General features: G+C 39.1%; 1 protein-coding gene across 1 annotated transcript in view; it reads right to left on the bottom strand.

Moving 5' to 3' along the window:
* Positions 1-24,064, bottom strand: part of LOC149302698 (zinc finger protein 40-like) — a 33,407-nt gene that overhangs the window by 4,781 nt on the left and 4,562 nt on the right. Inside the window, exons 2-5 of the mRNA XM_089482317.1 lie at positions 14,090-19,818; positions 12,793-12,920; positions 9,146-9,321; positions 8,055-8,156 (exon numbers count right to left, since the gene is read on the bottom strand). Coding sequence (XP_089338443.1) covers positions 8,055-8,156; positions 9,146-9,321; positions 12,793-12,920; positions 14,090-19,818 — 6,135 coding nt within the window. The remainder of the gene's footprint in view (positions 1-8,054; positions 8,157-9,145; positions 9,322-12,792; positions 12,921-14,089; positions 19,819-24,064) is intronic.

Here is a 24,064-nt window from a genome sequence, read left to right as displayed (position 1 = left end):
TTGCTTCCTTCAGCGAGTGATGCATGAAAGGTAAAAACACAAAGCCCAGCTCTATCCCACCGTTTCAACCTCTTTACGTCACGTGTCACTTCTGGTAGGTCTATTATATAGGCGATAACAGGAGAACAAAAACGTAGTTGAATTCAAACTGTTAGAAGATACCTTCTGGCCATTAAAGTGATTTCTCAGTCATTTGGTGAGCACATATTCCTGTGTCATTTACATTATAAAAGAGAACGCAGAAATTAAGAAAGGAGATATATTTAATCACTATCGATTTCGCTGTGGTTGTTGGCTTCCTCCCAGTGACCGGGCGACATGAGATTTAGACCGCTTTACGGAAATCTCTCTCGGAACAAGTGCAAAGTGATCGGCAACTATTATTCACAGTAACAGTAGCCTCCATTTACTCAGCACAGGGTTAAACAGGGTTGCTTTTTGCGAATACTTAAAGGGACAAGTCAGCCATCATATGCACTATAATGCATAAGACATCTGAAAGTCCACTTTAAACACCCTGGGATCTGGTTGAACTACTAGAACTACTGGAAATGATAAATGCAATTCTGCAATTTGTAGGCAAATATATCCTACTGTAATATATATATACATACACACAAAGTTTTATTGACCCAATGGATCTCTGGCTACGTGGCAACTATTTTATGATCTGAAGGAGGCTGCGTAAATGGTAAAATTCATACAATTAATTACAAATGAAAATGACCGATATGTGAAACCCTTCTTTTGAGAGCGGGTGAAATCCTGTACTACTACCCATCTCTTTTCTGGAATCTACTTTGTTTGTTTTTACCTCTTTATGAAGGAAAAGTGTTAATCTCTTGTGTTGTCTGGGTTGTCATTTTGCTCCTGTGCAAACAGACCTCTATCATTATTTTCTTTAAACTAAAACAGCCTGGGTGACCTCACCCCCTTCTTCTGCAAACATCACCAACACCTTTGACCTCTTAAAGCCCACCGGTACTAATTACAGCTTAATCTCCTTGAACTCCAGGCATATTAGAGATGAAAAACCTCTTTACTAATGACAATGAGACAAGGACAATCTAAAAGATATTTTGCCCAATTCCCAGGTAATTTTCCAGGTTTGCACACAAAAGCCCCAAAAAACACATGGGTGCACTTAAAAAATATTATTGTCATTCATGCTTGCCTTGGGTTCAATTTTAAAGGAATATGACAAAGCATTTTTCATTCTTAATCAAGTGATCTGATTAATATGTTTTTATTACTATTTTGCAATTCTAAGTAAACATACTATAGCTTAACAAGAACCCCAAGGTTAAATCAATTAATTGATTACTATTAACACATATGGGTTGGTTCAAGTTTACAATATGCTGCACTGTCCTAATATACATTTTTAACCCCTTGGAAATGATTTAAGGATCAACAGTATACATAGACTTGACAACAGCTGAGAATTCACACTCTGTGTCTCTGCATTACTTGAGTGGCTCACGTTAAGAGAGCTGGAAGAATGTAATAGAAAGGGACTGTATGAGGCAGCTTACGCGAAGAACATTTATTCACTAAAGGAAAGAAGGTTTGCAGTAAGGGCAAATAAGATGTAAATTGCACTGCAACCATTTGTAAGAAATGAAGTCAAAAGTCCGTTTTGTAATGTCGATCTAGTAGTAGCCGGGAAGGAATTTTTACCAGTCTAGGACAAAATTGGAAAATTTATATTTTTTCTTTCCTATATTTTTTTTTTAACTTAATTGTAGATATACAAATTATTGATCTGTTAAGGGAGGATTTACTAAGATGTCATGCAAAATTAAACTAGGTTAAAATTTCCTGTGAAAATCTCTGGGCTGTTGATACCACTCGTATATGAACCCCTGAATAAGTTGGTGGTCCAACGAAACAGGTTGGGTTGCGAGTATAAAATAAAAAGTAAGTAATTTCATTCTATATATATCCAATTGATTTAGTGGTGAATTATGGACCTTGGTGCTATAAACCTGGATAAGAACACTTGTACCCCGCCTGGGAGAGGTTGGCTGTCTTTCTAGCTGCGGAGGGCCGATTCGATGAAGGCTATCCCTTGTCTGGCAATATCATCTGGGCAAGGACTTCATAACGTATAACCCCCACCCTTAGCCAATTTTATGTAATAAATCTGTTATTGTTTCATTACATTCTTGCACTGTAAATCTATGGTATAATGCTTTATGGGACTATGCCCTTTGTAACAGCTTTTCTGGTTTACTATTTATGCTAATTTTGTCTTAGGCGTCTTTCAGAAAATTCCTTGGCTGCCACCGCAATTCAGTTCAGACTATCCAGTCAAAAATGAGCAACTGGGTTGTCCAGATATACCCAATTTTTCCTGAGTTCTATCGCTCTTCTAACACATAAACACTATATTGAACAAAAGTTAAGGATTAAGGCTCAAAATATATTCCTTTCTCTTAATTGCTTATGTTAGAGAATGCTTACAGAACCCTATAGAATAGAATTTCTTGATTGATAAACGTGGCGTTGAGGAAGAAACGCTCCTTTTCTGCTCTTTGTGTTCACAGTTTTTTTTTGTTTTGTTTTTTTAAATCTGCTCTTAAAGACAGGAGTTTAGTAATGTAAGGATGACTGTTAGCACAGCATTCAGACAACAGATGATGTTAAAGGTGATTTCTCATCTTCCTCTGTCTGAAGTACGTGTGGGAGGAGTGGGAGTAAATTCACTGCCATTAACTAAGCCTCGCAAACGATCTCTTTTTCACGTAACTGCATAGAACTGGATTTAAACCGCCTAAAAAGCAGTAAATGTATCCAACAATTTATCTTTAACAGGACTTTTCCGTACAAAAAAAGTCAGTCACTTGACTGGATCTACATTCCTGACAATATTTGTCAAAAAAAAGTCCTATGTTCCTGCCCTGCAGGAGCATAAAAAAGTCTTTGAAGAACACAAGTACTTTCTTGATCGTATGTGGTTTAGCACAAAACTGCATTTGATCGAATGTCAGGGTTCTAGTTTAATCCAGATTAAGAAAAAAAACACATTAGCTGTATGAACATTCACTGTTTTACCCCAAGGTTACAAAAAAAGATTAGAACAGTCATTTGAAATAGCCCACAGGAATGGCAACACAGTTTCCTGGAATTATTAGAGTATTAATTATCACTGAAATAAAAATATGACATCTTTAACTTCACATGGGCTAATTAGTCAGAATACAGTCTCTGTCAATTAAACAAGCTTTTGATCTACAACTACCGCTGACCTTTACACATCAGATTTCCCCCCCCCCATGAGTATATCCTCCTAGATTGTAAGATTGTACTAGGGCTGCATTTTCATAATCGATTAGTTGGCCAATTATTTTTTCGATTATTGGGATAAAAAAAACAATATGTTTAAAACGATTTCATGAACAAACTGGGTTTTTAAAACAAACAGCAGAATAGAAAACTTAAAATTTACTTTAACATGTGTTACTGCACTCTGGGAACTCAACACTTTCATCTCTATCACAATGGCATTGCTCTAATTGCCTTCTTATTTTACTGACATAATAATAATAAAAGCTAGATTTTAAAAAGGTACAAGAAACAATATTTCTCAAACTAGGTTTTAATATCTAAAAAGTTTTACTAGTAATTATTAATGGACATGTAAACTATTTTTTCATATTAAATAAAAAATGCATTTCTTGTTTTTATTTGCCAACCTGCCCCCCCATTTGACCCCAGGCTTGCCACTCTGCCCCCAGATATGCCTTATACCCCCTATAGGGCACTGAGCCCCCAGATATGCCTTATACCCCGATACGCCACTCTGCCCCCCAGCTCCAGACTCCCTGGTGTCTAGTGGGCGAAGCCGGTGAACGTCTGCGCAATGCGTATAGACAACATTTGCTGCTGCCGGTATTTCCGTTGGAGCTTCTATGATGGAGCACCGGCAGATCATGTCACGTCGGTACTCCGTCATAAAAGCCCTGCGGAAGTGGAGGGCAGTAGCAGAGGTTGTCTGTGCGCATAGTGCACCTGCTGCCAGAGAGGAGGATCCAGATCCCCGCAGATAACCTCTGCTGCTGCCGGCACTTCCTCTGGGACTTCTATGGTGGAGCGCCGGCAATGCAAGAGCTTCCTGTGCTCCATCATAGAAGCCCCAGAGGAAGCACCGGCAGCGGAGGTTGTCTGCATGCATCACACAGATATCCACTCGCTGGTAGAGAGGAGAATCCAGGTCTCCTGCAGCACTGCGGGGGATCTGGATCTTGGTGTTAAAGTCACTATATTCTATAAAATTGATTAAACTAATCAATAATGAAAATCGTTGACAGCGATTTTAATTATTGATTTTATCGATTAGTTGTTGCAGCTCTAAATTTTACGAGCAGGGCCCTCTTCACCTGTTATTATGTGATGCGCTACTTATGTCTTGTTTACCAACCGTACAGTGCTGCAGAATATGAATAATCATCATACAAATTCTGCATGTTTAGAAATTGTGCTTAATCAATATTTTTCTATTCTCTGCTCTTAGCATCAGAGATATGGTGAAAGTTCTAAAGAGTGATAAAACCATTATTTGTAAACTAATAATTTTATAAAGTATTTTACATTATATGCCATTCACAACACGACGCTACTGTGCGGCTGTGACGTGGTGTTCATCTGTGGCAAAGGGTGACACCTGCTGGGATAATGGAGGCAGTTTTTTTTCCCTCCGGTTCCTATGTGGTAATCCACCTCTTGTAATATCTAGTACTATCAGTGATAAGAAATCGGCATAAACTGCAATCCCACAAAGTAACAAAGGAAAAATTACATCTGAATCTTCAATTCAGAACATGAAGTCAAAAAGGCTGACATAAAGTACACGCAATAAGGGGGTTTTAATTTATTCATACTTATTTTTCACTTTTTGTTTCCCAAGGCCTACATGTCACGAATTAGTATTTTTAGTACACTATTGTAATGAAACATACTAAATAAAACAATATGAATAGCTTATCTAAATCAAGCCTGCATGCTGTTAATTAGGAACATTATATATATTTTTGGTTTTTTGTTTTTTTTTTTTTACTTTTTTTACGTTTTTTTAACTATATGAATTTCACAGACATGTTAAGTATACACAAACACTCTAATGATCTAGACGAGTCTCTTTATTCAGCCTCATTTGCTTTGTCACAATTTTTAGTCAGAAGTATCAAGCAAATTTTGCTAAATTTGCTATGTAGTTTATTTATTTGTACAACCGTATTGTCTATAGTATAGACTATTGTATATAGTATAAACTAGTATAAATTATGCATCCATTTCTTCCAGCCATTATCACCTATATCTACTGGGGCTTGGGCAGAAAAGGAGAAATCGGATATTCCCGGTAGCATTTTGTCACGTTAAATGGTTCACCTGGCCTGACAGCTTGATTCACATATTAACATTCCTGACATTGTAGGCCTGTATTTTGGTGACAGGCCATTCCGCCAGTCAGGAGATTTGTAGCTGATAGCCACAGGGGTGATTATAGACACAAAAGGTGAAACTAAAAAAAAAAAAAAAAAAAGATTTTCTAAAACCCAAATGATGACAAATCTTAACACAAAGGACACCAATACCAGCCTAGCTTTGAAACAGGCAGTAAAAGGTTCTGTGCACTTTACTTGTGAGAGGGTTAATTTTGCATCCATAGTTTAAGTTATTTTTGGTGGCTTTGAGGTGGTTTCAAAAACGTGGAGGCCATTGACCGTTATTAACTCATTTGTCGTTAAATGGCGCATGAAAGGTCATATTTAATGAGATGCTATTTTAAAAAGTTGCAACGCATTTGCCTTATGTTTATGCAGTTCAAAATTAATCGGTAAACTTTTCAAAGACGGAATGCCATTATCATCATAGGAAAGGTTCCATGCATCTCATACAACTAAATAATGAGATATCTGCTCTATTTTAGATCACAAGCACTCAGAAATAACCACTCTAACAAAATCATGTTATCAATCCATTACACTTGAAAACTACCGTCCACATGTTAACTACCACGTGTCTAATAATGCATCTGTAAAAATATTAGTTTGTGTGGCACATTACGGTCCTTTGACCAAAAATGCAGCAGCTGGCACACAATGGTAGCTATTGTGCAAAAAGTTTAATTGATTTCCACTTTTTTTTTTTTCTCTGTACTTAGGCGCCCTAATGTTCTAATGGGTTTTTTCCCTATAATTTAGAACACAGAGAAACTAGTACCAGATGAGATGTTGGCATTTGCTGTATCACATAAATAAAAAAAAACAGCTAGGGTTGAAGAAATCATTTTTACATTCTCTTAAATTAAAAAATGTTTTGTTTTGTGCATTTTAATGCTTAACAGTAATAATGCATCTCATTAGCGAGAGTCCTGGAATACGGTTAAATCCAAAATACACAAACTATATACCAGCATCGTAACTTAACCCTATTATACTGGAAACTGGAGTCATGGGATTCATTGTATCAAAATAATAAAAGCTGCATTACTGCCAAATTGTTATCACTGTCCATTTATGGTCACCATTTGCATTTTTAAGCCTAATAATTATCGTGCTTATTAAGAAAATACAAAAATCACATGGTAAAAAACATCACATTATAGTAAAAGTGATCACTTAAATTCTCTCCAAAAAAATAAATATATTATTTACAAAGTGGCAAGTACATATGTTGCATTGAAATAAATACATAAAATATTAATAAAAAAAAGCAACAAAATTGAGTTCTTATTTTCTAATTAAAATGCCTAACACTCCTTCTGAACACTTACTTTCTTGTTTAAGGTCGATGTGATTATTTGAAGCAAAAACATAGTTGGATGGAAAACAAACATTCACGTGTTTTGTAAACATAACTAGAAACACTGTGAACACACACGCAAATATAAAGATACCACTATAGTAACACGTCACAAAAAAGTAGCAGGGAAGAGCAGTAAGCCTTACGTCAGTAGCTGACAAAATAATGGAAGCCATGCTAAAGGAGAAGATTGTTAAAAATATCGGGAATTAAATGGTTTGGATGATCAGAAACGACACAGGTTTACTACCTGTCCCCTATAGAAAGCCTATAAGTAAATTGCAGTCTTTGGGTTTGGATGCCAGAATAGTTGGGTGGATAAGGCAAGGGTTGAGTATTTGAAGGCAGAAGGTTGGAATTTAATGGTGTATATTCAGAGGAAGGACTTGTCACTCGTGAGGTACCTCAAAGTTCAGTATTGGGACCCATACTGTTTGATATTTTTATTAGTGATATTACAGAAGGTCTTAATGGTAAGGTATGTCTATTTGCAGATGATGCAAAGGTCTGCAATAGGGCAGAACTTCCAGGTGGGGCAAGTCAAGAGGCAAAGTAAATTAGATGAATGGTTGAGAATGTAGCAGCTGTAGTTTAATGTTGGTAAAAGTAAAAACATGCACTTCGGACACAAATCCCAAGGCAGAATATAGCATTGGGGAGAGAGGGACTGAGGAGTAATTACTTCTGATGACTTAAAGGTAAACAGACAATGACGTAAAGCGTCACAAAAAGCAAGCAGGGTGCTGGGTTGTATGGGGGGAGGCATTAATAGCAGGAATGGCTAGTGGTTTGCAGGATATAAATCTGGGAATACTAAGGGATCTTTATATGTATAGCTTGGAGGAAAGACGGCAGAGGGCAAATACAATAAAAACATTTAAGTTCTTAAGGGGATTTTACAAAGCACAAGAGGCAGGCTTATTTGAATGGAGGAGAGCTGTTAGAATAGAGCTCAAAACTAGAACTAGAGGGTCAGTGGATTAGAGGGTAGTAGATAAATGGAATGGTGTCCTAGCAGAAGCGGTGGAAGCTAATACAGTGAGGGAATTTAAACAGGCATGGGATAGACCTAAAGCTACACTCACTACGGGACAAGACCAAGGACTGATAAGGGTTGGGAAAATGGGCAGACTGATAGGAGATGGGAAAATGGGCAGACTAGACGGGTTGAATGGCTCTTAACTGCCGTCAAATTCTATGTGAAATACTTATACAAGTTACTTGTAATGTAAGTAGATTTGTCTTACCAGAATCATCTGTATCCTGGTCATCTATCGGACCAACAGCAACACCCATATCCATACACTTCTTGCTGTGTGCCTTGGACTTCATGTGTTTAGTCAAATTGCCTTCAAGGAGAGAAAAAAACAAAGCTGTTTATATATACATCTTCTGGGAAGGCTTTCAACAACATTTTGGAATTTTCTAATTGATCACTAGAAAACCTTTTGCAATTATGTAAGCGACCATATTTTTTTTTACATTTATATATAAACCTTTAATATTTTAATTAATGTATGTATATTATACGCACACATTTATATATATAGATAGATACACACAAACATACAGAATTGGGAAGTGTGGCAGCTGCTGTAGTTAATGACAGTATTTTCCTTAAATGCATTGAAGCGGATCACCTGGAAATACTTTTAAATAAAAGACCCCTATTTATAAGACTTCCGGCCACTGTAATTAGGGTCACTCTAATCATTTAAATAGCTATTTAAAAGGCCATAAATGAACACTGTGGTGACAACCAGCCAACAGCAAATTATGAGCTTTGACAATTATTTGGAAAATCAGAGAGAATGTTAATCACTGGTTAGCACCCTTTACAAAAGGTCATGCAAAACATTTGTTAACCTGTGCCAAGATCAATGCATCTTTTTATATGCTTTTTTAAGGTAATAGTCCCATGCCCTGCTCAAGTAAAATGCAATCCTCCTTTACTGAAATATGTGACAGTCTGCTGATAATTTTAAACTATTACTACTGTATAAATGTACGTTATCCAGCATCTCTTTCTCTTACAACGTACACATTGAGAGTTTTGGCTTCAACTGGAATCATGACCGTTTATCCAAAAGGGATTGGTGATTTGCTATCAGAGTCCTCTGAGAATATGGGAAAATTGATGCATTTTAGAGTTTCTATCTCACTAGAAGATCATGGTCTCTGGTACCACGCACCATGCCAGACCCTCTACCAGCTTGACACTATAAGCAGGTGTCTTGAAGGGCTGGCCCACTGGAAGCTGGGTTCAGCACTACCACAAAGGGGAATATATCTTTCAAAGTTTTTTAAATTGTAATATTAACACCAATGCGTGCCATACCTTTAGTTTTAAAGGAGAAATTGCAGTAGTTGCAGTGGTAAGGCCGCACATCTGTGTGTGTACGGATATGCTTTTTCAGCATGCTGGGTTTCTTGCATCTTATTCCACACTCTTCACAAATGTACTTTCCTCTTCCTCTGCCACGGATATACACATAATCTTCATTTGATTTGTACCTAAGGAAAGGATTTGCTAAAATTAGAACTGGCGTTGAAGAAAAATTATAGTCGTATACGTGATTACTCAAAATGAAGAAAATACACCCAAACAAAAGCTAACAGTAATTGGCACAGGTAAAATTCTGCTTAACATGTAGAAAACAATCTATTGTCGGACTAAAATCCCCATTATCGCTTGACTTTTTTCTGAAAATGGTGGGAGGTACAGTGCACCAACCCATAGCTGAAGGATGTTTAAGGTGTTTAAGCACGGCTTGATATATACAGAGTAATTGGCAGCTTCGATAACATTTGAACTGAGAGAATTGCACTGCAGCAGTGTAGAGGACTGCACTGGGAGGCGGGTCCCGTGGGAACCGCCAAAAAACTTGCGGGCGCGGGCGGTCTTGCTGGGGCTGCGGGCGGGAGCGGGCGGTCAGGCACTGTACCTGCGGGTCCCGGTAATCCCGCGCAGTCCCGCAAGGCTGCCTTCTTGCTGCTCCCTTACAGTGTCTCCTAGCTTGCTCCGCCCAGGAACAAAACGGAGTCACGTGATGTGACGTAACTTCCTGTGACTCCGCCTTGTTCCTGGGCGGAGCAAGAGAAGAGACGCCGTGAGGGAACAACTCGAGGGCAGCCGCGCGGGAGGAAATCAGGTAAGGAGGCGGGCATGATTGGCCACAAATGTGGCGGGAGCGGGCGGGATTGGCCACAAATGTGGCGGGAGCGGCACACCCACATTGCGGGAGCGGGATTAAAAACCGCGGGAGCGGGATTAAAAACCGCGGGAGCGGGCGGGAGTGGGATTAAAAAAGTAGTCCCGCGCAGGGCTCTACAGCAGTGTACATTGGAGAATGTCAAGCTTCAACAATCATGTGACAGAAAGTGTTTAGAGGTATCTAGTTTTGTGTTATCCTATGTTTTTTCTGTATTAAAGGGATCATTGAAAGCATATTAACCCTTTCACGACAAAGCCTGTACATGAACAGGCTCACAATACATAGTCTTTAATGGGTTTAAGGACAATCCGTTACCCTTAAGGGGTAAAAGTACTCTAAACAGATCCTCGTCTGCAGCATTTGCCGAGCCAGAGGGGGAGCTAACTGGCCATATGTTCGGATGAACAAAAAAACAGGGGTGGGAGAAGAGGCAGAATCCCCCTTTCTTTTGCAAAAGGTACACCACTGAAATTTAAAGGGATCTCTGAGCTATGATATCCACACACCTGAGAACTAACTGCCGCTTCTCCAGCTTCTTCAACACCTGAATCCGGAAGTGGACACGGGCGGTTTTGACACGCCCCACTCCCTGCCCATTTCCCCTTTAAAAGGGGGGGGGGGTTCCTGCGATGTCGGTGGGACCATGGGCGTAGGAACTCCTAAAAATCTGGGGGGGACAGCATTTTCCCCCATCAGATCCCCACTTTCTCCCCATCTCTCACACTATCTACCCCCTCTCACACTTTCTTACAATCTACCCCCTCCCTACCCTCCCTTCTCACACTATCAATCACTAGCAATCACACTCCTATCACACCCAGGCAGTGAGTACATGCTGGTACAGGGTGGCTGTAAGTGATGTGCAGACCCCATATTGCTGGCAGCATAAATACACAAGGGGGGCAGCTAGCTAGGTTTCAGCATGTACTTGCTGACTTGGCATGATAGCAAGTGTGATTGCTAACAGCAATCACAGTCCCATCATGCCTAGGTTCCAGCACTTACACATCCATGCTATCACACACACACACTCATTCATTCATATACTCATTCATTCACAGATTCATTCCCTCAATCACGCATACTCATTCAAACACCCTCCCCACCCCCCTTACCTGCACTGCAGCTCCTCGATGCCGCTCACAGATTTCAGCAGGGGGCGCGGCCTCCCTCTGCGTTCTCTGGTACTGCACAGAGGAAGCAGGATGTGATGTGATGTCACGTGAACTCTGCTGGGTTCCGCTTCCTCTGTGCAGTACAGAAGACCCTCCCACAGGTAAGTAGCAGGGCTCTTGTTGTAGCAGGGCTCGAGGTGCGGAACGCGTAAGATCGGTTGCCCTGGCTGCTGATCTTACGCGGGCCGCACCTCGAGGTCTCGCGGGCTGCATTTGCGGCGTTTCTATTGACGGGGGGTTCCTACGGCCCTGGGGGGGATTTCTTCATTATCGGTCCCCCCCGCATGAGTTACCGGGGGGGGATGTGTCCCCCCCGTCTCCTACGCCCATGGGTAGGACCACTCACTGATGTCAGTGTGCCGTCCTGGCTGCATCCCGCAAGGGGAGGCTCTGGGTATGTATGTATATTATACGCACACATACGGGTATACGGGTATGCATATGCCTTAAAGCGCATATGATGGCTGGTATATCCCTTTAAGAGTGAATTTTTTCCTGCCAGTCTAGTATTCTATCAAAATGGTTCTTTACTCATCTATCTTTCTGCATCACATTAAACAGCTCTTTCTTAACAGCCCCTTGCTTTAGACCACCTGGTGTTTTATTATGTAAACCAGACAGAAGATACTTCTATATACTGGGAAAATGCAGACTGGGGTATAGATGGCGTTGGTGATAAATAGCATGGTATTGACACGAACTGTATTATTATATGCTACAGCAGAAGTTCCCAGAGAAGTGCTCAACTATGCAGCAATGGCTAATATGCTTTCTCTCTGCCGCCACTAGTGGGTGTCTAACACCAATTAAACAAGTTCTTGCAATAACATTGAACATTCTTACTTTTAGACAGACTATTGAAAACCAAGTCTTTTGTTTTCCATATCAATAAATATAAAATTAAAGTTTTTATGCAAAAATCTTAAGGAAAAAAAACAACTTAAATTCTATTAAAAAGTAAAAAAATAACTAAATTGGACCTGCATAATGAATAGTGTAATCCATGTAATCCAAAGTGCCTTTTCAGAAATCTCACCAATTTAAATATGCTTTATACAGGGACATTCAAGTGGTTCTTGGGCTGACCCTTTATAATGTAAAATTAAGACAAAGATATTACACTGCAACTTTTTGCAAACTCTCCATCCAACTCCCTTTTTAGTTTATAGACCCAACAGCACTACAATGGAATAACAATGAAAAGGTGATCATACTTTTTTCTCCATATGCTTACGCAGTTGTGGAAAAAAAAAGCGAATCATATCAAATTGGGTGACTGATTTTAAGTGCCGCTTCCCTTCTAATTTATAGTTGATATAGCTGCTATTACAGAATACAAGTTTGTGTTACTTGGCTCTGACAAAATGACAACCGTTTGCGTCCCAAATTCCTATAGCCCCCTTCACACCATGTAGTAAATAACAGCTGTGCTAACCCTGTGTTTAATTGAATAAGTGTGGAGGCAATTAATACGAACATGTTTAATTGTTATGCCTCTAACAGCATATCTAGCAATGGTTCTAATGTAGATGACAATGGCAAAAGCATTCATTACACACAGGAACACAAAATGAATAGGAAACAAAAGGACTTGCCCTCCATCAAATATCTTGACTCTTCTTGGCTCAGCTTTGTTTAGAAACACTTCTTTATCTTGATCTGTATAGGTTTCTGTATTTTTTTTGTCATCTGGTTGACTTCCAGGAGATTTGTAGGAAGATAACTAATGTATTAAAGAGGGAAAAAAAACATTTTTATTCAAATAAGTAAGCTAATGCTTTATTGTTACACTAGGGGGCTCCGGCTGGATTTACATGGTGGCATGGATGTATGCCAGTGGAAGAGTGTGGTGTATGCTCAGGGTAACTAACGGGCAGTTTATTTAATGCTTGAAACAAACAAAAGTGAGGTCAGCGCAAATTAAATAATTGAATAACTATGGAGGCAACTACTCGCTATCAATGAGTGCTATAAAAAATGGAAAAAATGTACAATGATGAATAAACAATATTAATATAAATCTGAATAGTATCCTACAATATATCAGTGTAAAATCCTCTTGTGGAAACCTCAAATATACTGCAGCAATCTCAAAAGGTGGGTACTCACAAACCAATCTTCATATACGTCTCCGACACCGATCTATAATCGGACACTATTCAGATTTATGAGTATTATATTTGTTTATATTCCTTGTATACTTTTTTTTTTTTTTTTTTTTTTTACATTTTATATAGCACTCATGGCTAGTGGGAGATTGCCTCCACACTTATTAAATTACTTGATTAGTGCTGACCTCACTTTTGTTTGTTTCAAGTGTTTTGTTTTTTTTGTAGGTGTTTTTTTGGATGCTTTTTATTTTAGATTCGTTAGCTCATTCATTTGATTTTTAGTTTCATTTAATTGCCAAGTTTTATCCCCAGTCCAACCCTGCCCGAAATGTTGTATATTGAGATAGATTTAGACACCAGTACTCAAAAAAAAAAAAAACACCGTCCAAAAAAGTAGTTAAATATTGTAACTCAGTTGATTCTTATTATTTAGAAATATATTAACAAGATTAATACATTATTAATCTCATTGTTAAATCTTTATGTTTGTGCAAAATTACTATTTCTATGAATATCCTCTTTACACATCCTTTGCTTATACATTTTCTTAATTGTGGTGACGCTATATTTGTCATTCAAAGATTAACAGTCATTAAGGCAAATGGTGGTAACACCAAATATTGAGAATTTTCTTTTTTTTCCAGTATGTGCATTCTAGTAGTGGACTTTTAGACCCTATTTAATGTCCATATAATATATAAATATAATTTTATTGGTTTCTTTAGTGCTTTTTTTTTATTATTATGCTGTGTATTCATGAGACATATAATGTCTTTCTTACCTTGTTCATAGAATTTATCCATTTGCTTGAGTAAACTAGAATGTCTTGCCTTGGATGAGAGGTTTTCACTAGGGTACATATGACTTTCTCAGACTTCTGTTTAGAATTCAGTAGAGAAAGTGCTACTTTGGTTGGTAAACCAAATATATTTGGGTTATTTGGACTAATGGTCCAGGAAGCATAGGCAGAAGTCCTTTGGTCGCTCTGTGGAAGATGCATTGGCTTCCGTTTTAACAGATAACACCATGTAAAACTTGTTGTTGTCTTCAGACTTGGAAATGACAGTCTCTGCATATCCCCCATATTAACCACAGATATTGCTGCACCTAGTTTTACTTGTCCTTGGATCTGGATGTTTTTTGTAGCAAAAGCCAGCTTCTCCTGAGTACTATATACAGGTTTTAAAACGCATGACTGGGTACTTCCTGGAGTAGTTTCTTGCGGGATTTCAGCTTCAGGACACAATGATTCTGGTGATTTGTTTTTTTGATACTCTACCACATCTCGTATATGATTAGAAGGGCAAGAAACTGCTTTTTTAGGTGAACTGGAATCACCAAGCAGTATTCCTGAAAACTTACTAGCTTGATTATTTCTCCCTGGTGCTAGTGTATTATCCTGATCTAAGAACTCACTAGTGGTGCAGAGCTGACGTACTAGCATTGGTTTCCGTGGCTTAGTAGAGTCCCCAGGTTTTATATTCACCAGATGTACTTGTTGGCTATTGGTATGACATGCAGCACCGTTTTCATCTTTTACTCGTTTCTGATTTTTTTCCATGGCAATATCTAAACTGTTTGCTGGTGATAACATTCGCTTGCTTGAAGCAGAGGCCTCTTGCTGGGGAAGGAGACAAGGAACTGGCACTTTTTGCAGATTACATTTTAGAAAAATATTATCACAGTCATCTGCTTTGTTTGGGCTTGAAATAGGTCTACTAGACTCTTCCTGAGACTTTGACATATGTAATTTATCTCTAATATTCGGCACTTGGAAATCTGCTCTGCAAACTGTTTGATTGCCTTGATCCTGTGTTACTAAAATATCAGGAGGGGATGCAGGTGATGAGAAACCGTAACCTGAATAACTATAGTTATGAACTGGAACAGCAACTGAATACGCATTTTTACATTTACCACTTAATTTGACAGACTGATTCTGATTTTGAAGACTCTCTGTCCCGCCAGCTATAAGGTTCCATGATTTGCCAGTGGAACTGGTAGAAGATCTATTTGGCAATAAGCTTACTGAGAGACTGGAAGAACAAAAATCGTTTTCTTGCATTTTAGGAATTTTCAGCACATATTTGGGAGCAAAACGAGACAGTTCACTTGCAGCATTGAGAACTGTATTTGTATCTTTACCATTTCTTCTTGGCTCACTTTGTATACTGTGAATAAAATCACGATCGAATAAGGTGGCTTTAGTTGTATGTACAGAAGTAGAATACAGAGAATGCTTACTAGACACCACACTAGCTGGTTGTGCATTTTCAGCCAAAAAAGACAGCTCACTTGCTGTTTTTTGTTTATTGGCTTCTTTAGAGCATACATTAATCTCTGTTAAGTATCTGTTCTCTATTGGCACATTAGGTTGTGGTAAAACCTGCTTCCCTGCATGCTTAGATAAAGGGGCTGTGTCTTCAGCACCAATATTTAAAGATATCTGTTTTACCAGAGGCCCTCTCCTCCTTTCTAGCAAAGGAACGTGGCCAATATTTGTGGCACCTAGGTGGGATTTAGGACTCATGGTATTAATGGGCGACAACGACCTTGATCGAGACATGCTTCCGCAATCGAAAGATTTACTTCTATAATCTGTGACTTCCATTGAAGGCTGTGTACAGTTTATTTGCTCTGATGAAGCTCGTCTCATTTCCCTTTGACCACCAAAAACATTCAAGCCAGTTGGTATAGTGAGAAACTCAGATGATTTATTTACTCCATCTACTTTTGTGGAACTGTCAGGTTTTGCATATTCTTCTTTATCAAATGAAGCCGAGAGGCTTGACGCACGAGATAAGCTGCTCTCTCGACTTAGACTCCTTGAAAGCGTTGACTCAAAACTTGATTCACCAGATGAGTGCCCCAGATCAGCTAACCTTATTCGTTTCTTTTTGGGAGGAAGTTTTTCAGTAGGTAAATTAGAAAGGCTTCCACTACGTTGTGGCCAACAAAATTTCTCTTGTGTTTCTTGATCTTTTGTTTGGCTTTCTGGTACTTTATCTGGTTCTTCTGTAACCAATATCTCTGGGACCTGAATGTTATGCTGGCGTACCAGACGAGACTGTGTATTTAAAGCAGTTCGTTCAGCAGAAAGGCCATGCTGACTCTCTTGAACTTCTGGTCTAGGTATTTCAACTAATTTGTTAGGGGAATTGCGAGAAGAGCAACTGGATCTTTCATCATGACGGATGCCAACTCTATTTAAAGGATGGTTCACACTTTTATGGGGTTCATAAAATGGCACGGGTGAAACTCTTTCAACAGACTCAGATTTCTCAAATGAATTTGGCCTACTTAATGAATTTGTGTGCTGAATAACAGAAATCCCAGTTCCTTGACTTTTTGGTCTGATATTTTCTTGAGAAATTAAATGTACATTTTTCTCCATTGTAGGGTGCTTGCTATCTACACTGGTCTCTGTGCTCCTCGCCACCAACTGTACTTGAGGATTGAGGGTTGATACTGTACATGATTGGGAGCCCAATATAGTAATAGTAGATGAATTCTTTGTACAACCTGAACTTTTAACAGCTTCTGTACTCTCAGCAGCAATGCGGTTATCTGTTTGTTGTGGCTCATCATCATCTCCAACGCTTTTCATCTTTCTTCTTTTTCTTATTTGCAGTGGATGATCCAACACTCCTGATGAAGGACCTACTCTGTAGTGAAGAATTTGAGGCTGTGAGCTATTTACTGCTGAGCTGTGTTCTGTTTCCCGAGATACTGTTTTACTCTTTGGTCCATGTAACTCGGAACAGTAAAACTTCTTGTGATTTTCAAAGTTTTCTAATTTTCTGTACCTGTTTCTACAGGTTTCACACTCAAACATTGTACCTCTTCCTTGATGTGTTTTTTTTGTCTTGTCCAAACTCGAGCCTTGTATAAAAGATTTACTTCTCGGCAGCAAAACATCTGATGGAACTTTGTTTCCAGGATAACTTTCGTCTACTGAGCGTGCTGGCCCCAGACCATAGTGCTCGGTGTTTAAAGAGTCTTCTACTGCAACCTGTCTAACAAGAGTGCGAGGATGTGCAGTTTGCTGAGGGATAGAAGGACCGGATATAAAAACATCATCATAGAGAGAACCTATTTTCTCATCAAATGACTGACTGACACGCAGTGGCTGAGAAGTAGGTAAACCTGGTGGAACAGCTGAATAGCCTGTCGTTGGCATTGAATTACTTCTAGTAATTGGCAAACAGTCCATTGAAGGATATTGTGAAGGAACTGAAAGAAAAAACACTTGCTTAGATTTATCAGTTGGCGTGAATGGGGATTTTGGTACGTCAGAACTTGAGCTAGTGCGTCTTCCTACAGGCTTTAAATCAAACTGGAAGGAGTCCTTAAATATGTAAGACTTTGGAGAATCAATGCTCCCTCTCCTTGAGAGAGAGGTGCGTCTTGGTTTGACACTATCTAGCTGTTTGTCATCTACTACTGCTTCATTGTCGGATATTAATTTTGAAATCCGCTCTTCCAGTGTTCTTGTTCCTAAGGGAGGTCTCATTGTTCCAGTAGTAATGGTTGATTTCTCAACAGAAATTGGTTGTATTGATGGTAATACTGATCCAGCTTTGTGTATTGTGGTGCTTACACTTAGGGAGATGTCTTTATCAGCAGAAGGCAGACGTTTTGAAAAAGGAGTCGGCAAGCTCATTGCTTGGTCTGCGCTTTCTGAACGAGAGAAATAACCAGAGTCGGTGCTTCCCAAGCTTCTAGGACTCAACATACATTTGTTTTGCTCTTCTTGGGAGCAATCTGTAGCTTGCTGTCTCTGCAGTAGTGCATGAGAAGTTACCATATTTGACAAGTGTTTATCTTCTACTTGAACCACATCATCCTTCTTGTGCATGGGCTGTTCCACTTCGCTTAGTGAACATGTCCGCAACACATTTTGATTCTTGATTTTTGTTTTGAAATCTGGCATCTGTGCAACAAACTTCTCAGAAGTCGACTCAAGGACTTTAGGGCTGTCTGCTCTCAATGGAGAAATGCTGACCGGGTAAATAACTACTTTTGGTAAATCGGTGACTGTGGATTTTGTATTTTTCTCTTTCAAAGATGTCTGCTGTAACATTGCAACAGGGCAGTTTAAAGAAGACTGACTTTCTTTGTGTAACATATCTTCTGTTTTGGATACCATATTTACAGTTTCTGAACATTCTAAGCCAGGAGATGTCATTTCATCTTGCCTTTCTTCAGAGGTGTACTCATCATCACTTTCTCCACTTTCATCTACATCCGAATGAATACAGAGTACTTTTTCAGAATCACTTGAAAGCACCATCGCTCCAGAATCCGGTCGTAGACCAAGGCCAACCTTAATTGCATGTGCATGAGATTTTTTGTGCTTGTATAGGTTGCTTTTTGTTTTGAATGAAAATCCACACGTCACACAAGGGTATGGGCGCTCACCAGTATGAGACCGAATGTGCTTCAATAGGACGCTGGGCTTTGCACAAGCTCTGTTGCAATATTCACAAATATATTTACCTTGTTTTTTTGGTTTCTGGTCTTTTAGAACAATATTGCACATTTGCTCTCCACTTGCAAGTGAAGTTGCTTGAGTTAGATTATAAGAAGAATTTACAGACAACCTAGAGTGACTAGTTGAGGAAGAAGAGTTTCCTGGTACAGGAACAACCTGAGTTATTGTAGAAGATGAAGGGTTAGCTATTGAAGAAGTTACAGAAACACTGTAAACTTGCTGGTGTTTGATAGCTTCCAGAGAGCTAGGACATGCAGAAGTTTTCTGTTCTTGCAGCCTTCTCTCAGAACGACTCTGTTCATATTCACTGACTGAGTGAAAAAGAGCAGATGGAGAACCTTTTGTTGACATGCATAGCTGCCCACTAGAGCCAGAAGAATGGTAATCCAAATATCTTAAACTTGTTTCATGATGTGAAAGAGGGGATGAGGTTGTACATTTTACTAAATGTCCTTGTTTTTCTGTTTGTGTTCCACAGGGTGGCCAAGACTGGTTTAAGGTGTTGAGCTCAGGCTCCATAGCTTTCAACAACACATCGAAAGCTGAGTTTGCACATGCATACTGTTTATTAACATTCTGTGAATTTATATTTGCACTCCTATGGCTACTTGGTAAAGGGTTCGAAGTAGTCCTTTCCTTTGATGTGGCCATTTTATTACCATATTCAGACTTCTCACTTCTCCCATTACATAAGTCAGGAGGTACAGAAAGCTTTTTAGCTTGCATTGAAATACCCGACTTCACAGATTGCACAATCAACTCTGGACTGAGAAATTGTGTGATGCTTTGTTTCTGATCAGGTAAAACTAAAAGTTCTTTATATTTGGAGCTGCTAGAGACAGAAAAATCACTGCTGGAAGCGGCAATGGCCTCTATTTCATTCCTTTGCTTATCTTTAGATACATTCTTCAGTGGTGACTTTGGTATTTTCTTATGATGATTTTCAGTTACAATTTTTTTCCTCTTCACACCCTTGACCGAATCCAAAAAAGTTCTGGAACCAACGTCTGGGATTTCTACATGGTAGAAAAATAATTTACAAAAATTAAAAAAGTAATCTTGTAAACATGTTCATCAGCCAAATGTTTTAATTACAATTTTTCTTTTTCTGAATTAATAAAGCACAGCAGCAAGTAGCCTGGTCATCGTTTCTGAAGAGGACCTGTAATCTTGAACACACAAAAGTATTTTGTGCATAAACGACACTTCCCATAAAGCTACATGGTTTAAACTTAATATATAATTTTAATTTTGGATGGCTAAATAAGACATAAGAAGGGGAATATGTCCCCCTCAATTAATATTTCATATGACTTTCATTATACTCTTGGATCTGCATAGCAAATAGAAATGTGTTATAAAAGCCATGTAACATAACATATGGGGGCCAGAAAACACATCGTACAGGTACTTTCTAAGGTGCTCCACATAGATGTGTACCCCACACAATACAGAAAAATGACACAAGGTCCATCTTAAATGCCATTTGTGATATTAAAAACAACATCTGCTTTAAATGTGAAAGTACTTGTATATAAAAGGAATCCAGAAACAAAAATCAATAGTAAAATACTACATTCTTGGAAAAAACAAATGCTGATTATAATTCTCATTCTTGACACCAAAGCAAACAAAAAAAAATAAAGATAACAAACAAACAAAACATGTAGCATACAGACAGTGGCGTCGGCAGGGGGGGGCCAGAGGGGGCCATGGCCCCCCCTACATCATGCTGTGCCCCCCGGTGTGCCCCCCCAATCGAAACGCCGTCTTTTTTTTTTTTTTTTAATAGACCCGGAGGAGAGAGTGAGAGGCGCCGAGCGGTTGCTGAGGAATAAGTTCTCAGCAACCGTTCGGCGCCTCTCACTCTTCTCCGCGACCGAGAGGCCTCTTCCTGGTTCGCAGTGCCGGCATTTCAAGCCGAGCGCCGGTATATGTCGTCATATCCGGCGCCCAGCAGTGAAGCCGGCAGAACCAGGGATACAGAGACCTCGCGATCTCACCGCTGGACAAGCCCAAGGTAAGTGAACTTCAAAGGGGGGGTTAGAAAGTTAGGTGGGGGTTAGAGAGTCAGAAGAGGTAGATAGGAAGTGAGAAGGGGTAGATAAGGATAGATTGGGAGGGAGAGGGGGTAGATAAGGATAGATAAGGATAGATTGGGAGGGAGAGGGGGGTAGATGGGATAGATTGGGAGGGAGATGGGGGTGGATGGGATACATTGGGAGGGAGAGGGGATAGTTAGGATTGATTGGGAGGGAGAGGGGGTAGATAGGATAGATTGGGAGGGAGAGAGGGATACATAGGATAGGTTGGGAGGCAGATGTGGTAGATAGGGAGGGAGAGGGGGCAGATGTGGTAGATAGGGAGGGAGAGGGGGTAGATAGGATAGATTGGGAGGGAGAGGGGGTAGATAGGATAGATTGGGAGGGAGAGGTCTTTATGGGACAAAAACGGCGTACGTTCAGCTGTTTGGGGACAAAGTTGACATAATGTGTAACTTAGGTGCTGGTCAGGTTCTATGTGGGCAGTGTGGACACCAGGGCTGGCTTTGGGGTGTGTGACCAGTGATCTATGCCTGTAATTTAGGGGGTTTTATCTATACCTTTAATGCAGAGTTTATATGTAATTTCCAATTGATTTATATCTGCAAAGCTGGGTTTTGTGTCATTCTGTTCATCTGTATCGGCTATATTTCCATACATTATTAATGTTTATGGAAATATAGGATTTGCATGTCTTATTCAGTTGATCAATACCTGGAGTGCTGTTTCCATGTGTTGATTATTTGATCTAAACCTTCAGTGCTGAGTGTACATGTGATTTCCAGTTGATATATACCTGCAATGCTGGGTTTGTGTGTTCTGTTGGTTTATACCTGCAATGCTATGTTTCCATACATTATTTATGTATACCTGCAAATACAAGGGTTTTTTTGTCTTATTCAGTTGCATGTGCTGTTTCCATGTGTTGTTTATTTGATCTATACCTGAACTACAGGGTGTAAGTAAAAGAGCGCTATGGTTTAGTGAATGAGGGGACAAAGGGACTCTGGGGATGATTACAGGGGAGAGGACCTCTCAATGTAACGGTGCAGTCAGAAGGAGGGAACACTGCACTGACTCTCACTGTCTTCCCCTGATCTGCAGTCAGTGTGGCAAATATATTGGCAGCAGGGTCTAATATTAATATATATTGGCTGCAGGGGCTAATATTAATATATATCGGAAGCTGGGACTAATGTTTATATATATCGGCAGCAGGGGCTAATATTAATATATATTGGCTGCAGGGCCTATTATCAATAAATATTGGCTGCAGGGGCTAATATTTATATATATTGGCTGCAGGGACTAATACTATATATCGGCAGTAGGGGCTAATATTAATATATGTTGGCAGCAGGGTATAATTTCTATGTATATCGGCAGCAGGGTATAATATAAGTATGTATCCGCAGCAGGGGCTAATATTAATATATCCGCAGCAGGGGTTAATATTAATATATATCGGAAGCAGGGTGTAATATTTCTATATATCTGCAGCAGGGTCTAATATTTATATATATTGGCTGCAGGGGCTAATATTAAAGAATGAAAAATAATTTAGCTGTTATTTTGAAATCATATTTTAATCACAGTCTTTACTTCAAAGAGATAAGTGCATATTATGTAGTTAAAAATGCACGTCTAACGTGTGTGTGTGTGTGTGTGTGTGTGTATATGTGTATATATATATATATATATATATATATATATATATATATATATATATATATATATATATATATATATATATATATAGTGTATATGTACCGTTTTATAATTGGCCCCCCTACTTTGGTCCCTGGCCCCCCCATGTGCCCCCCCTAAATATGAACCTGGAGACGCCACTGCATACAGAAGAAAAGTGCCCTCTTCTATGGTAAGGACTACCATGGGAGTTGTATTGCATTGAGTGTTCCCAGCAAATTGATACTTTCTTAATGAATTATTTCTAGGGTTTTGGCATTGAGAAACACTAACAATGTTGGGTCTAATGCTGCACTCCAAAAAAAAAAAAGTGTTAAATTAAGCAGGTAAGATGGGATGTGACAAAAAAGTGGGTATTGAAAGGTTGGTGCCATAAACACTGGAAGGGTTCTTAAAATAGTCTAGATTGTTTTTTTAAGTGACTAAAATTTGCTTAATTTGCATAACATCCTAGGCAGCACAATTAATGTTTTGTCGAAGTGAAACTAAACCTTCAATTAAAGTTCATTCTCACCACCAGGCATCATAGCTAATACCTGGCTTTGCGGTAATCCCAGGTGATAACACCTCAGTCAGAGAAGAGGTTGAGGATTATGCCAGTCAAAGCAGTTGAAACATCAGGAGGTGCCTTATCCCCACTTAACATAAGGTTAGGTGACAACATTATTTAGAAATGTATGATATTACATATCTGTTTACCAATGCATATTCATGGTGAAAATTCCCTAGCCCTCATCTAAAAACAAACACCGCAGGAAATAACTCATCTTGCTCTTCTTTTAACACACATAAATGAGAGCAATTCATATTTCACAATATTAGTATGTTGTAAAATAAAAAGCAGATGGTTACTATTAACTTGGGATGCACAATATTTAGAATTCACTGTTTGAAATGCACAGCCCTAAAGCCCTCCATACAGTAAAGGCATATCTTAACATAACACTAAATGGGGCTGAAAACGACCTCTCTCCGCAGGTGACAAAAGAACACTCTTCAATATGACTTCTCAGGCTGAACGCGAACTGCTCGAGCTTTCCATTAACTTTCCATTTTAATAAAAATAAGGGCTCATAGCATGCAATATCCAATGTGATATTTATATAATATATATATATATATATAATATAATATATCTACACTGTATTTTTATACTAGAGAACAATGAATTATGAAGCCTTGTTACATACATTAGGATGAGAAATCTAATTACCTTGACTGCAATATTCCTCCCAACGGCAATATTGGATTGGAAAACAAAAGATGAGCTTGTAGTAATTCTCAGCGCTGCAGTCCTAGCCATCTCAAGCCCACGCATTATTATAACACCTACCTTTTCCTTTCTCTTGCTTTGCTCTGTATTTCCCTGTCCCTCTCTCTGTTTCTGAAGCCTCGCATTCATACAGATATCTCTAAAAAAGATGTACGCATAGGGCTCACAGTTAATCCTATGCACTGGATGCTAGTCTAGATGCAGAGTTTATATGACACACATAACTGGCCTGGTTATATA

The sequence above is a fragment of the Sceloporus occidentalis genome, unplaced genomic scaffold, assembly GCF_023333645.1.
Source record: "Sceloporus occidentalis isolate IW3139 unplaced genomic scaffold, rSceOcc1.0.p SCAF_18, whole genome shotgun sequence".
Lineage (NCBI taxonomy): Eukaryota > Metazoa > Chordata > Lepidosauria > Squamata > Phrynosomatidae > Sceloporus > Sceloporus occidentalis.
The sequence above is the reverse complement of the archived record's forward strand: the minus strand, read 5'-3'. Positions and strand labels throughout refer to the sequence as shown.